Here is a 13,862-nt window from a genome sequence, read left to right on the forward strand (position 1 = left end):
ATTTATTAAATACATAGTTCTTCCTGCGAGGCAATTTCTCTTATTATTTGTAGAGTGTACTTTTCACAACAACTTTGCGAGCTAGGTATGATTACGCCGAGATGAAGAACCATGTCGCTGTTTATGCACCTTATCCATAACATTATGGCAGAGTTAATATTCTAAACTGAGATACCATATACTAAACCATAGCAACTTTTATTTTACCACTATTGCTCTGGACCACGAAGGTCTAGGATACTAAAATAGCTAACATTTAATGATTAATAATATAGACTTCATGCTTTTAATTTATTAGTTCATTTAATCCTCATTCAACTCTACAAAGCAGGTACCTTTGTTGTCAGATCAAAACAAAACAAAACAAAACCAAAGTTCAGAGAGGTTAAATAATTTTGTCAAGGTCACACAGCAAGTATTAGAGTCAGGATATGAATTTAGACAATCTAATACTAGAACCCATGAGTTTATACAGTTATGCTGTATCTCTCTTTCGAGTGGAAGAAGCTTGAATTGTGAGTTGTAGGACTTCATTCAGGACCCAATTCTTCAAACTTGTTATCTGCCCAACCTTGGGTAAATCACATCTTTGAATTGTATTCTTGTCATTTATAAATGAGGCTAGAAGTTCCTGTCCTAATGGCTCACACAACTGTGGAAGTCAAATGTTATGCTGATGAGTGTAGACACATTCGACGTAACAGGAAATTCTTGTTAATTCTTGTTATTGTTTTTATTTTAATACCTAGGCAGAAAATTGTGGAGGGGGCCAACAGGGACAGTCATTCCCTGATAAGGAGAAGAATATAGATCCCTTCAGCTACTTGAAGATTTTTCATGAAACGTGCTCCATATGGTTTCCCCAAATATAGAATTTGAGTCAATAAGTGGTAGGTTCAACAAGGAAAATGTAAAGCAGTACCTTCTATTGGTCAGAGCCACCCAAACACAGAAGCAGTTTTCAGTGGAGACAGTGACTGCCCCACTGTCCGTGTGTGCAAGCACAGGGCCCCGAGGCCGCGGGAGCGTGTGCTGGGGAAATCCGCGTGCTGGAGAGGTGCACCCCGGGACGCTGTGACGGCGCCACGCTGCGAGCCTGCGGTCCTCTGTGTGCTCCTCGGTCCAGTCTCCACCTGACGCCAAAGGAGCGTTTAAAATAATGTATATATCTGACTATGCCATCCGCTTATGTACAATTGCCATGGCTTTCCATTTAAAATTAGAATTAAATCCAAACCTTTTACCATGGCCTACATAGACCTGAACGATTTAAGCCGTACTAACTTTCCAAGACTCATTCCATCCTTTCTTAGCCTTCCCTCTCAGCCCTCTAGCCATACGGTTTCAGATGCTTGGCTCCTAGAATTTGCCAAGTTCTCTCTCAGAGTCTTTGTTCTTGTTGCTCCCTCTGCCTGGAAATGCCCCCTAACCCACCCATGATAACAACTCCTATTCATCCTTGTTTCTAATTAATTGCCACATTTTCAAAGAGTATCACTTGGTCCTCAAATATAAATTCATACCTCTCTCAGTCTTCTGCTTCATAGAACAATATTCTTTTCCACCAAAGAACATTTCCTTATATTCTCTTTTGATTGTGGTAAGGACAGTTAACATGAGGTCTACCCGCTTAGAAGTAGAGTATTGTTAACCACGGGCACAATGTTGGGTGGCAGACCTCTAGAACGTAATCATCTTGCATAACTTTATCCCCATTGAATAGCCGCTCACCATTTCCTCCTCCCATATATTCGCTTTTGATTATTTGTTTTTGTCTGTCTCTTGACGTGGCTCTAAGCTCCTTGAGTGCAGGGACCATTTTCATCTTGTTCATCCTTCTATCCCTGTCCCTGGAGCATAGCATTCTATTGGATTCCGTGCAGGAGAGATGGGAGGAAGAAAGGCAGGGAAGAGGGGAGGAAAGGACAGAGGAAGGAAGAAGCTCTTTTGAGTTTAAATATATTTTTCTTTTTTCCTCTATAAACTAAAAAAAAACAAACAAAAAAACAAAACAAAACACCACCACAACAATAAAAAATTGCATATATATGCTATATGGTGCCCAGAGCTGGGAAGAGCCTCCCGGAAGGTTCTGCCGGAAGTCTGCCCAGAATGAGATGTAGTGCAGCTGGACTTCCAGGAGACACAGGGAGGCTGCAGAGCCCCAGCCTTGCTGAGTGTGCAGGTTCGCACACAACAGTCATCAAATATAGCTTGGAAAGTGGGTCAGGAGCGGGGGATGCCTTCTGCTTCTCCGAGCTCCACCTGGGCATGCCCTGGGAGTTATGTTTACGCACACTCTTCCCGGGAGCGAGGGAGACCGTGGAAGGAGGCATGGAGTTGGGAGTCTGGCAATGAGACCCCTGCTGTAATAAAATGTGCAGGAGGCTTGGAAAGCAGGCAGGCCGGGCTTTCACCTCCGTTCATCAGCCACGCGAGCGCCTGTCCCTCCGTGTAATAGAGGGATTGTCACATTCCCATTTCATAGACGAAGAAGTGATGCTTGAAGAGATCAATAACTTGCCATCAAATAAATAAAAGTTAGCAACTGCTAAAGCCGGGATTTGAACCCTGGCTCTTAAGGTTGCTAAGTAGTGTCACTTACAAATTAAAAACAACATGCATATATCAGCATGCATCAACCAACTTAAAGATGCAGACTGTGGAAAGATACCTGCGTTCTCCCTGCACCGTTCAAGGTCACACAGGTTTAAATGGCAGAGCTGAAATTCAAAACCAGTGTTGCTGTATGCAAGAGATTGTGCTCTTACCCTCCCTTCCTTTCTTCCCCCTTCCCCCCTTCCCCCCTCCCCCCTTCCCCCCTTCCCCCCTTCCCCCCTTCCCCCCTTCCCTCCTTCCTTCCTTCCTTCCTCCCTCCCTTCCTTCCTTCCTTCCTTCCTCCATAATCGTTGATGGCCTAACACAGGCCAGGCAGCAGGGACTGAGCTTGACAGGATTTCTGCCCCTGTTGACATTGTAATTAGTGTTATCTTAAATGTCACTCCTGCAAGGTGATTGTATCATCCCTGTTACAAAAGTATGGAAACTCTTAACCCTTACACTATATGGTCTTCTTGGAGGTGGTCATAGGGAGGATGTGATGGCTGGTGGACCCATGAGCTGGACCCGAACAATGAGCAATCAGAGGCTCCTTACCCCATCACCGGCCCTTGAAATGTACATTTTACCCACATTCCCATAGCCTGAACCATTTCAAGGATGCAACCTTGAGAGAGTAACTTGTTGTTGAAACCGTCCAGAGCAGGACATGTAATTGAACCCTGTTAAGGCTTCTATATAAACTTGGAAGATTTTGGCGGGCAGGTGCCGAGATCCTTGGCTGGTGGTTGCCCAAGATAAGCCTCACAGGTCAGTAAGTTCCCCTGCTCGTTAACCCTGACACCTTCCAGTCTGGAGTTGTCTTCCTCTTTCTTCATCCTCTGTTTGTGCTCCACATGTGGGAGCCAATTTTACATTTTTACCCAAAAAGGTCAGATGGACTTTGTTAAATGAAAGTTGCCTAGCATATTGCATTTTCTGTGTGTTCCCAGTTCTCCCCATGCAAAGCAGAGATTAAGGTGGTTCTAAAAATTAAATAAGAAAGTATTCTGTGCCTAACTCATACTAGGCATCCAGAAATTGTAAAAATAGTCACTCTGGGCTGACATCGCCTTCACCATTTCAAAGTATAATAATACAAATAATGTGATGCAGAGAGAAAAATGACCTAGTACTCTATCGCGGAGAATAAAGCTTATACTTTTTATTAGTAATATACATTCCAATGTACCAGGTTAGGAGTTCAGCTTGAATAAATACAGCAGATACTGCAAGGCTTCTACTTTATTATATTATTTTTTCTCCTAAAGCAGGGTCCCAGAGAGAAAAGACTCCAGACAGGAAGAGCTAATGGGACCCAGAAAGAGGATCCTAAAAATGCAGCAGTAGTAGGATTTGTAAGAAAAATAGATCCACACCAATGTGTATTCATGGTGAAAAAAGATGAGTATAATAACTGAGGAGGAAGGAAACAGGAATAGGTCAAATGATTAACTATGTAAAGAGTTACAGAGATGTGAACACAAGCAAATGAATGATGGGGATGAATTAAAGATGAGTGAGCGTTAAAAAGATTATGCAAAAGAATGAATGAGGAAGGAGAGAGAAAGACTCCCAAGGACTACTGGGAGGATTCGGACTGGGTGGTATAAGGCGGGTAGGAGTGAGGGCAATAAATCACGGAGCAGGAAGGGCTGATTTAGGGGACTGGGGGACAGAGAAAGCGGGAAGTAGGGAGAGGTGTGAGCTGGAGAGGAAAGGTAATAAATTTAGAATTGTTAAGGGAAGGAGTCAGAGAAGTACTGGGTTGAAGCAGAAATCAGTCAGATGCAAGTACAAATGAGGACAGACACCAGCGATGAATATGTTCTTCCATTCTTCACAAAAGAGAAGTTAGAGACAATGGTAACAGTTGACTTTAAGTGAGATAGAATGACGCTGTTCTGAAACAGGGATTGAGAAATGGAGAGATGAAGGCAAAGAGACAGAGGTCACAGAAGGACCAAATAAACAGACTTTTGGAGGTAGAATCAAGCTACTGAAACTGAGGACTGACTATGTAGCAGAGAACAATGCGTGCTTCTATTTACGTCTGCTGGCTCATTCCTCCTTCCTATTATCCCACTTAGAGGAAAAGAAATTAAGGCCCAGAGAGGTTGTGGATCACTGCAATTAGCCAACTAGTTCGTGGTAGAGAAAATAATTAGAACTTACGTTAGAGAGGTTTCTGGGTCAAAGAAACATCGAGCAGTATGTTTAGATAATGTAAATATATAGATATATTTACCATGATCCATTTTGGATACATCGACAGTAAAACGAAAGGCTCCAAGATTGACCTCAATCGTGTAATTGATTCTCGACCAACTGTTGGAGCTGGGATCATGGATCAAGATGCTGAGGGAGTGGCAGAACCCAGGGGAGCGTCTGGGGGGACGTGGCTGAAGGGAAGGGACGGCAACCCTGAGCGGGGTGATGAATGGCGTCGCCCTGTGCAGGGAGCCAGGCAGGTCGAAAGAACAACGTGAGTCACAGAGAGGGTGATGGCTGAAGGGAGCGGAAACACACGGTGGGGATTTGTGGGTAGGAAGAAGAATGATGGAAGATTGAGCTTAGATAGAGGAGACAAAGCAGGAGATACCAAGCTCCCCTCCCGAACTGGAGTTTGGGTTCTCGAGATCATCTTGAGGCTTAGAGGACAAAGACTGTTAAAAAAAATTACTTGTATCACTGAAAGCTGAGAAAGGGAGGGAGGAAGGAAAGCAGGAAGAAGGAAAGGTTGGAGGGAGGAAGGAGGGACAGACAAATGGACAGAGGGAGGATGGCCAGTTTCCTTCACTGTGGCATTATGACCAGTGGCTAGTACATCTTTCTCAGAGTGAAAAGTCAATATATACGTGATCATTCATAGACAAAATACTTCTTTTGTGTCTGTACTTTATGCTAGTCACAGTGCTAGTTTGTATGAACGTGGTGAGAATCAAGACACAGGAGTTCTTTGATCTCTCGGAGTTCCCAGCCTAGTGGGGAAGACACATCAAGAAAAGACACTAATAAACGAACACATATTAAAATGTGTCATGTGTGCAATGTTTAAACTATCAGGAGATATCAAAGGACAGAGCAGAGAAGATAGACAGGGGCTAGTTTGGACTGGATGGTTAGTCATTTTAGGGGAAGTGCTTCATTAGCTAAGGCTTGTGGGTAGATAGCAGGTAGAAGGGGCTCTGGAGGTCGCTCTGTCCAGGCAGAAGGAAGGGCTGTGTGAAAACACTGTAGCTGTCCTGGCCAGTGTGGCTCGGTTGGTTGGAGCATCGACCCTTACACCGAAAGGCCGTGGGTTCGATTCTCGGTCAGGGCACATACCTGGGTTGCGGGTTTGACCCCTGGTCGGGGTGCACAGAGGAGACTGCATATTTTCATACATGTCATTTCATTTGATTCCTGTAATGATCCAGAAAAGCAGGCACTACTTTCCCCGTTTGACAGATGAGAAAATGAAGGGTGTAGCAGGGGCATTACTAAGTGACTGGGACCAGCCGGTCAGCCGCCCTGACCCCTGCTTTTCCAACTACACGAGGCTGTCTCAGTCAGGCAGTATGAAGAGAAGGACTTAAAAAACAGACAAATCAAAACACAGAGGAGAGTATGAAGAAAGGGGGAGGGGGAAAGAAAACATGTTGAAAACTCCCCAGAAAGAGAAATATGAAATATGCAGGGTGAAGCAAGAGGAACCATTTGCTGGGAGGACTGGGAAGGACTTAGAATGAAGAGGAATTCTAGATCAGTGGAGTCAGAGATCGGGGACAAGGGGACCCTAGAGAGGAATACATTACATCAATAATGAAACGTGACTGAGTGAAGAGAAAAGAGAGAAGGGGGGTGGGGGGAGTGGCCACTGGCCACAGGACAGGACGCTGGAGTGTGAACAGGGAAGTCCCCGTGCACTGGGAGCAGGTGGGGAAGGGTGGGCAAGGAGGTGGCATGCTGTGGGAGGCAGGGCCAGGATTCCGGAAGCAGACAGGCTTGTGTTCCACCACTTGATGACTACACGATCAAAGTCAACTTTCTTAGCTCCCCGGAACCTCAAATTCCACATCCATCAAATAGGGGTAACAAGCCTTCCTCCAGATGTTGCTGGGACTATGAATCTCAGCAGCAGTTATAAATTATTGAGCACCTACTATGTTAAGTTCTTTGCATAATTACTTCTGAAGCCTCCCTGCCACCAGAAGGCAGGTGTTATCATCACTCATTGACCTACTGTGTAAAGTTTTGAAGTAGCAAAATACACATTCAGAAATAGGAGTTCGTTTCCTGTGGTCATTCTCCATTTGACACTAAAGTTGGTCCTCCCCCCAAAACCCAGCACATTTCTTGCCTGTCTTTTCTGTCTTGTCGTCAATCACACCCTGCCCTCTCACTGAGCTTCGTCCACTTCCCTTCATATGCTTAGCCCTCTCTGCCCTCCATTTGTCCCACCTTCTGTGTCCCGGGCAGGTGTCTCTGTTACAAGCAACAGATACCAATTCCGGGTCATTTCAACCGCAACAGAATTCAGTAAAGTGATATCAGATTACTTGGAATCTCCAGGATGGCTTAGAGTCCGTGGAGTCAAGAGCCCCACTCCAAACCACAGCACAGAACTGGCTGGTGGAGATATTGTTGTCTCCAGGCATAAACAGGCAAATTCATACTCTTGTCACCAGTAACACGGGTCTGAGCAGTGCTGTCAGAACCTTGTTCACCAACAATGAGACCTGGATGTGCCTGCTCAAACAGTTGCCACTCTGGTCCCCAGGTGGATTCTGCCTGATCCCAGCTTCCTTCCCAGCATCTGGGGTGGGTGAATCTGATTGGTGAATTCTGAGTCATGTGCCCAAGTCCCAGCTGCAGTGGAGGCTGAGAAAGTGTCTGGAAATTTTAGCTTCTTCATGGGAGGTGGGCTGTGTCTCAGAAAGTGAAGCGACTTCTGATGTAGGAACAGGTTTCATTGAGATGTTGCACAGTTGCAAAGATCCCAAGTGTCAGCTTTAGCCTGGAATGTCTACCCCCATGCTACTAATTCTTCATGGCTCAGTCCAATGCCACCTCCTCTGGGAAGCTTTCTTTGATTTCTCCAAGCATACGTATCAAAGCACCTCATAAAAGAAACACATGTCTGTCTGCCTGCCTGCCTACCTGGTATCTCAGATATTCCATGCCTGTCTCATCCCCACCCCACACCCCCAACACCCCATCATTATATGTTCTCCAAGGGCAGGATCTTTGTTTATCCATCTCTGCATCCCCATATAGTGCCTGGTAGGAGCCCTGGATATTTGGTTGTGAATGAATGAATGAAAGTGTTGGTCACATTTGACAGGCCTTTGTACCAAAGGTCCATGAAGGACTTGCACAGACTCTGCCTTACATAAGGGAGCCCTTTTTTCCTGGTGTGCACTTCTATAAATGGACTATGTCAGCATATTTGAAGAAAGGGGCATAGAGAATCCGAAAGCCCCATTGCAGAGGATAGTGGCGGATTGTAAGGGCACAAAGGAGAGGCTGAGGGACGCAGGGTGACATATTTTGGAGGAGTAAATGAACTGAAGGAAGCATCAAAGAGGCAGGAGATGATTTAGAATCAGAGGACTTGAAGGACCAGATCCTCCCCCCGCTCCCCCCTCCCACCCTGGTTCACAGATTAGTAAACTGAGACGGGAGAAGCATGCCTTACAAAGCTCGGAGCTGAAACAGACCCAGATGTGCTCCTGCAGATGTACCTTTCGCGTCTCTGATGGGAGGGCTTTTCCAAGGTCACTGGGGACAGTGTGATTTAATGGGGAAGCCAAGACTTTGGAGCCTGAAGGGCAAATCACAGAGCTTCTGCTCATGAGCTGTGTGACCTTGGGAAGTCTCTTCACCTACCTGACCTCCTGATCTCAGTTTTCTCATCTGGAAATGGGACTCATAATGCCCATCTCATTGGAATACGACCGTGTATAAAGGCTAGCGTAATTGCATTCTAACCGTTGGAAGTGCTTCATAAACATTAAGTCCAAGGTCACAAAACAGGTTTTGATGTTTTCTCCTTTTTAGGTCTCTGCCTATATCCAAAGCCATAAAAAAGTAGCTAAAATGTGACTTTTAGGAAAAAAGGCAATTTATGTAAGGGTTAAAGATAGAAAGATGAAAAGAGACAGAGGAGGGAAGAGAGGACAGAAGTTAATGCAGAGACCACACAAAAGGTTGAGATGTGCAAGCAATGTGGTTGGGAATGGCCCACAAATTATAGAGGAAAAGCATTTATAAGATTAAAGGCAAGATAAGGAAGAAGGAAATGAGTGGAGAGATGAAAGACAGAACAGAGAGAGGAAAGATGAAGAAAAGGGGGGAGCGGAGGCGGGGTGGGGTGGGGGGGCTGCTCAAGCCTTCGGTCCCTGCAGAGGTGATGGCTTCCCAGAGGATCCAAGGTATGTGGGTCGGAGGCAGGATCCGCTGAAGGCCGAAGGCTGCCCTGTGTCTGAGGACCTGGGTTTATAGTTCAACGTCACTAGAAGGACTGTGGGTGAGGAACTGGTGAACAGACTCCTCTGGGAGTGGGGCAGAGGATGGAGAAGCCCCTGGGAGCCTCAGGCAGACACAGTACCAGGTCTCTCTCCTGTCTTTCCTTCCCCTCTCTCTCTCTCCCTCTCTCTCTCACCCTTTTCAGGAATTTCACACAGAGAGCAGAAGCAGCCAAGTAGAGCAGCTCCAAGCTAGGAGTAGGGATCCAAAATAAAAGCGCTTGAGTGGGCTGGCTTGTAGGGCGGCAGCTAGGGGGCCAGGGCCTCCTGGCCAGGAAATTTGGGAGGGTGGGACTAGAGGGTGGAGTTCAACACCCCTGGGTCAATTAGAAGTTAGTGCCTCCGGGTGGAGGCCTGGGTGGAGGGCAGAGGTGGGGTCCTGGTGCCGGAAGAATGAGCGTGAGTTGTTGGCGAGTGGGTGGGGATGGGGCTCTGAGGCCACAAGAAATTATCTCAGAACTAGATAAGGGCACAGGACTTGTTATTGGGCTTGAGGGGAGACAAAGTTAAGTCTCGGCAATCCAGAGGCGCCCTCTCCCCTAAAGAAGGCGGGGCCTGGAGCAATGATGGACTAAGGCGCGCCCCCAGATGCAGCCTCTGGGTGAAGCCAGGGGTGGGGTGAAGGTGGGCGGGCTAGGTTGAGCCTGGGGGATTTTGGGGAGGCGTGAGCAGATCCCCAAGTCTTAGGAATTTGGAGAGGGGTGTTGTGGCGAAAGAAGACTGTGAGAGCGGCATTGGGGGATCCTGGGAAAGGAGAGGGGGCGACTGGGATTTGCACGAGGCCGGGCGGAGCCTCCGAAACGCTCGGGGTCTGCCGAGGGAGCCAGAGCAGGGCCGGGCGGCGGGCCCGGGGAGGCGGCGCGGGGGGGCGGGCCGAGCGGGAGGCGGAGCCGGGAGCTGGGGGCTGCTGGCGAGCGGCTCCCACGGCTCCTTTGCTCCGGCGTCCTGGTTCGCTTCGCCGTTCGCCGCCGCCGCTGCCGTGTGTTCCTCCTCCGCCGCCGCCGCGGCCGCCGCTCTCAGCGCCGCAGCCCCTCCCGCCATGGCCGCCGCCGGTGCCCGGCGCAGCCCCGGCCCCAGCTCGGGGCTCTGGGGGCGGCTGGGGCTCGGCTTCCACCCGGCGCCGCCGCCGCTCCTGCTGCTGCTGTTCCTGCTCCTGCCGCTGCCGCTGCCGCTGCTGGCCGGCGCCACCGCCGCCGCGTCGCGGGAGCCCGACAGCCCCTGCCGGCTCAAGACAGTCACGGTGTCCACGCTGCCCGCCCTGCGGGAGAGCGACATCGGCTGGAGCGGCGCCCGCGCCGGGGCCGGGACTGGGACCGGGGCGGGAGCCGGAGCGGCCGCCGCCGCCGCGTCCCCGGGCTCCGCCAGCTCCGCGGGCGCCACCGCCGAGTCGCGCCTCCTGCTCTTTGTGCGTAACGAGCTGCCCGGGCGCATCGCGGTGCAGGACGACCTGGACAACACCGAGCTGCCCTTCTTCACTCTGGGTAAGGCTGGGCGCCGGCGCACGCGGGATCCCAAGGAACCGGGAGCCAGAAGTGAAGCCGGACGGGTGGGGGCGCCTTGGGGATCCCCTTCCCGGGTTGCCCAGAGCGGGGTCGGGAGAGGGCAGCTGAAGGGCCCGGAGGGCGTACAGGTGGTTGGAAAGGAGTGTGGGGCAGGAGGTCCCGGAGAGCGCGTGGCGGGAGCCCGGGGGCGTGCCAGAACCTTTCTGCAGCGGGGACCTGTGCCTCGGTCTCCCAGCCCAGACATGAGCTCTGCCGCGGTCGGTCCCCGACGCCCAAGACCTCACGGCGCCGAGTACGTTCGAGCTAGGGGCCGGGGAAGCCCCCCGCTGCCAAGCCAGGTGCATGTCCAGCCGCCCACTGCTCCCGTGGGCAATGTCACTGCCGCCCGCGGTTGCCGCCCCTTCGCCCTCGCGTCGGAGTTGTTGGCTCTGCTCTTCAGATAGATTTTCTGGAGAATCGAAGAGGAGCAAGAAGCTCCGTGGAGAATCGCCCCGCCCTCATCAACTGAGTTCCCCAGTGGGTTGGGTGACCTTGGCCAAGTCGCTTCCTCTCTCTGAGCCTCAGTTTCGGTCATCTGTGAAGTGCGGCTGGGGAGGATTGAGTGATTTCTGAGGACTGGGATTCTGAGCCCGAGGTCTCCACTTTCAGATTGTGGCATTCGCCCCCACCCTTGCTGTCTGTCATATTCGCCGTTCTGCCCCCCTCCTAGCCGACAGCAGGTCTGTCCTCGCATTCAGTCACTGGGCTAATACTAATAACTTAAAGGCACGAAAATGGAAGGGGAGAGGAGAGGGTGGGGTGGGAGAGGGGTGGGGGCTCCCACGGAAAAGTTAATCAGAAAGTTCGCCAGCAGCTTGCTGCCTGCCGGGTCCCAGCGCGAATCCCAGAGGAGTCGGCCCTTCGGAGGAGCTGTGGGAAGCGCAGCTGATTTTCCACCTGGGTAATTGATAGCTTAATTATCTCGGAGAGCGTTTACAAAAATGCTGTTCCCCTTTACTCTCCCGCGCTCGCTGATCGCTCGCGCCCCCCTCCCCTCTTGGGGGCGCGGGGCGCGATTGGTTGTCGGAGGCAGGTCAACTCGGAGCTCCTCTTCCCCGGATCCTTCTTTCTTGAATCCGCTCAGCTCAGGCATCACGGGGGTGATGCGCCTTCGTGGTCACCACCTTTCGAATCTTGGCTGGAACCTCTGAGGTTAACTCCTTGCTCGCCCTAGAAGCCCCAAAGAGTAATCAATGGACTGGACTTCTTTCTCCTGGGAGCCATATTATTTTTTAATGTATTTTTTGTGACCCCCCTGCCCCCTTCCTTTCATGCTGGCTGCCTCTGGAGATTTGAGCTAGTGCCAGGCCCTCTCCTGCTCTGAGCTGGAGCCTGGGGTTTCTGGCCCTTGGGCTGTCCCCAGCTGGCTGTAACCCTAGCGTGCTGAGCTTTCTGTGATGCCTTCAGGCTCCCCGGGGACTTCCCTTGGGCGGCGTCTGGCATGCAACACACACACATACACACACGAGCTCACACATGCACTCAGGCATACGCACATGCACCTGTGGGCTGCCCGTTCTCAAGGACTGGGATGAAGCCGGAGATGGGGTTCCATAGGGCCAAGAGCTAACTTTGGCCTCAGGTTCTTTCCCAAGGGGACACGGAGGGTCCTTTCACACCGTTTCCAATCTCAACTGTCTTGTATCACCCTGGCAATCTCTACAACAGGGTGCCCTCAGAGGTCAGGAGTGCAAATTAACCTCCCTAAATGTCTGGATGTGGTGCTCCTTGGAAGCGAGGACCCCAGAGCATTACAATTCCCCAAGGGTGTGGAGGACCCAGTCCAGTCCATTAAGAGGAGTCACCCCAAATTTCCTGGAGTTGGCATTCTTTTCCTTTTAGACTTTGGCTTGCAAGAGGGAATGGGTATGGGGGAGCATGGGGCAAGCTGTGTGAGGACCTGAGTGAGCCTGAAGTCTCACTCCCCCCAGGACCCGTGAGTTAGCTCGAGTCTCCTGCACCCTCCACCTGGGGCCTTCTCCCTTCTCTGATGCAGGTGGCTGAGCCTGGAGGCTGGGGACAGCGAGCCATGGAGTGGCCGGCTGCTGTCCTCATGGTGGGGCCTGAGCCCTTTCAGGCATGTAGGGAATTGGGTTCCCCTCCCCTCTTCCTCCCCTCAGTGCCCTGGACTGGCAGCTCAAGGCACTCCCTCCCCACCGGGATTTGGCTACGAGGTAGTCACCAGATGGCCAAGTGTAGCAGGAGTTGTGTAGGGAGACGTGGGCTTTTTATTTGTGTTGGTCTTCCACTGTTTGCGTGTAAACACGGAGTGCACAGTGAGCCCAGGGAGGGCCAGGCTGGCTGGAAATGAGGGCTGCTGCTCGCTGGGGAGTTACTGTGAGGCCCTGAGAGCCACATATTCCCAGGGTCCTGAGGCTGCCCCATCCCATCCCGAGACCTTTCAAACACCCTTTGTTTAAAAGCAGAATATTTGTGTCTGCTGGGTTGGGGGAGTCTTTCACCACCAACTCGCCAGTTCAAGGGCTTTGGAGATGGCACAGGCACGCCCCTTCTGGGCATGCAGTCAGGGAATGCCAAATCCTGCCAATAGTGGGGTATGTGGAGTCACCACTAGGGGGTGATGGTGACTGCCGAACCCCTCTGGCTGTGCTTTGTGGGCCCAGAGTCCCTGGTAAATATCCCTGGCAATAAAGAAGGTGGGTGACTGAACAAATACAAGGTAGAATTCCCTCTTTACTCAAGTCCGACTGGGGGAACTCAAGGTAATTTTTCCCACACTGCCTACCGTCATCTTTCACCAAAGTCACCTACACACCTGGCCCTACCTCATTCTGTTGTGCCTCTGTCCTTTGAGTTATTGGCTGTTACTGGTCACGCCGGGACTTAAATGACTTCTTCGGGTCTCTTCCTCTTCATATTTCTACTCTTCCCGTTGTGTCCCAGCCTGCTTCATGTAGATATAAATTTTCCTCAGAGGTGACAGATCCCCCAGTTTCTGTATTAGGCCTCTTCTTTAGAATCTGATGACAAGTCAGTGGTGTTGCCAAAGTGAATTTCCCTGAAGGTGATCAAGAAATAGCACTGTGGGGCAGAGGGCTTTACTCTTGCCTGTGATTGTTGATTCGCATAAAATACATGGAGTGGGCACTGCTGCTATTGCTATTGTGCACGTTAGGAAGTGTTCACAAGGAGGTCAGTACCTAACCCGAGGTCAGTCTGTGAATAAATGGCACACTTGGAACTGGCATCTCAG

The 13,862-nt window shown here is 50.5% G+C and overlaps 1 protein-coding gene across 3 annotated transcripts in view; it reads left to right on the forward strand.

The window, feature by feature from the left end:
- Positions 1-10,042: 10,042 nt before the first annotated feature.
- ASTN2 (astrotactin 2) overlaps positions 10,043-13,862 on the forward strand; it is an 855,221-nt gene continuing 851,401 nt past the window's right edge. For all 3 annotated transcript variants that reach the window (XM_036261816.1, XM_036261817.1, XM_036261818.1), the window contains exon 1: positions 10,043-10,588. In XM_036261816.1, the coding sequence (XP_036117709.1) occupies positions 10,147-10,588 (442 nt within the window). In that variant the 5' untranslated portion in view covers positions 10,043-10,146. The remainder of the gene's footprint in view (positions 10,589-13,862) is intronic.

Source organism: Molossus molossus, unplaced genomic scaffold (genome assembly GCF_014108415.1).
Source record: "Molossus molossus isolate mMolMol1 unplaced genomic scaffold, mMolMol1.p scaffold_m16_p_14, whole genome shotgun sequence".
Taxonomy (NCBI): domain Eukaryota; kingdom Metazoa; phylum Chordata; class Mammalia; order Chiroptera; family Molossidae; genus Molossus; species Molossus molossus.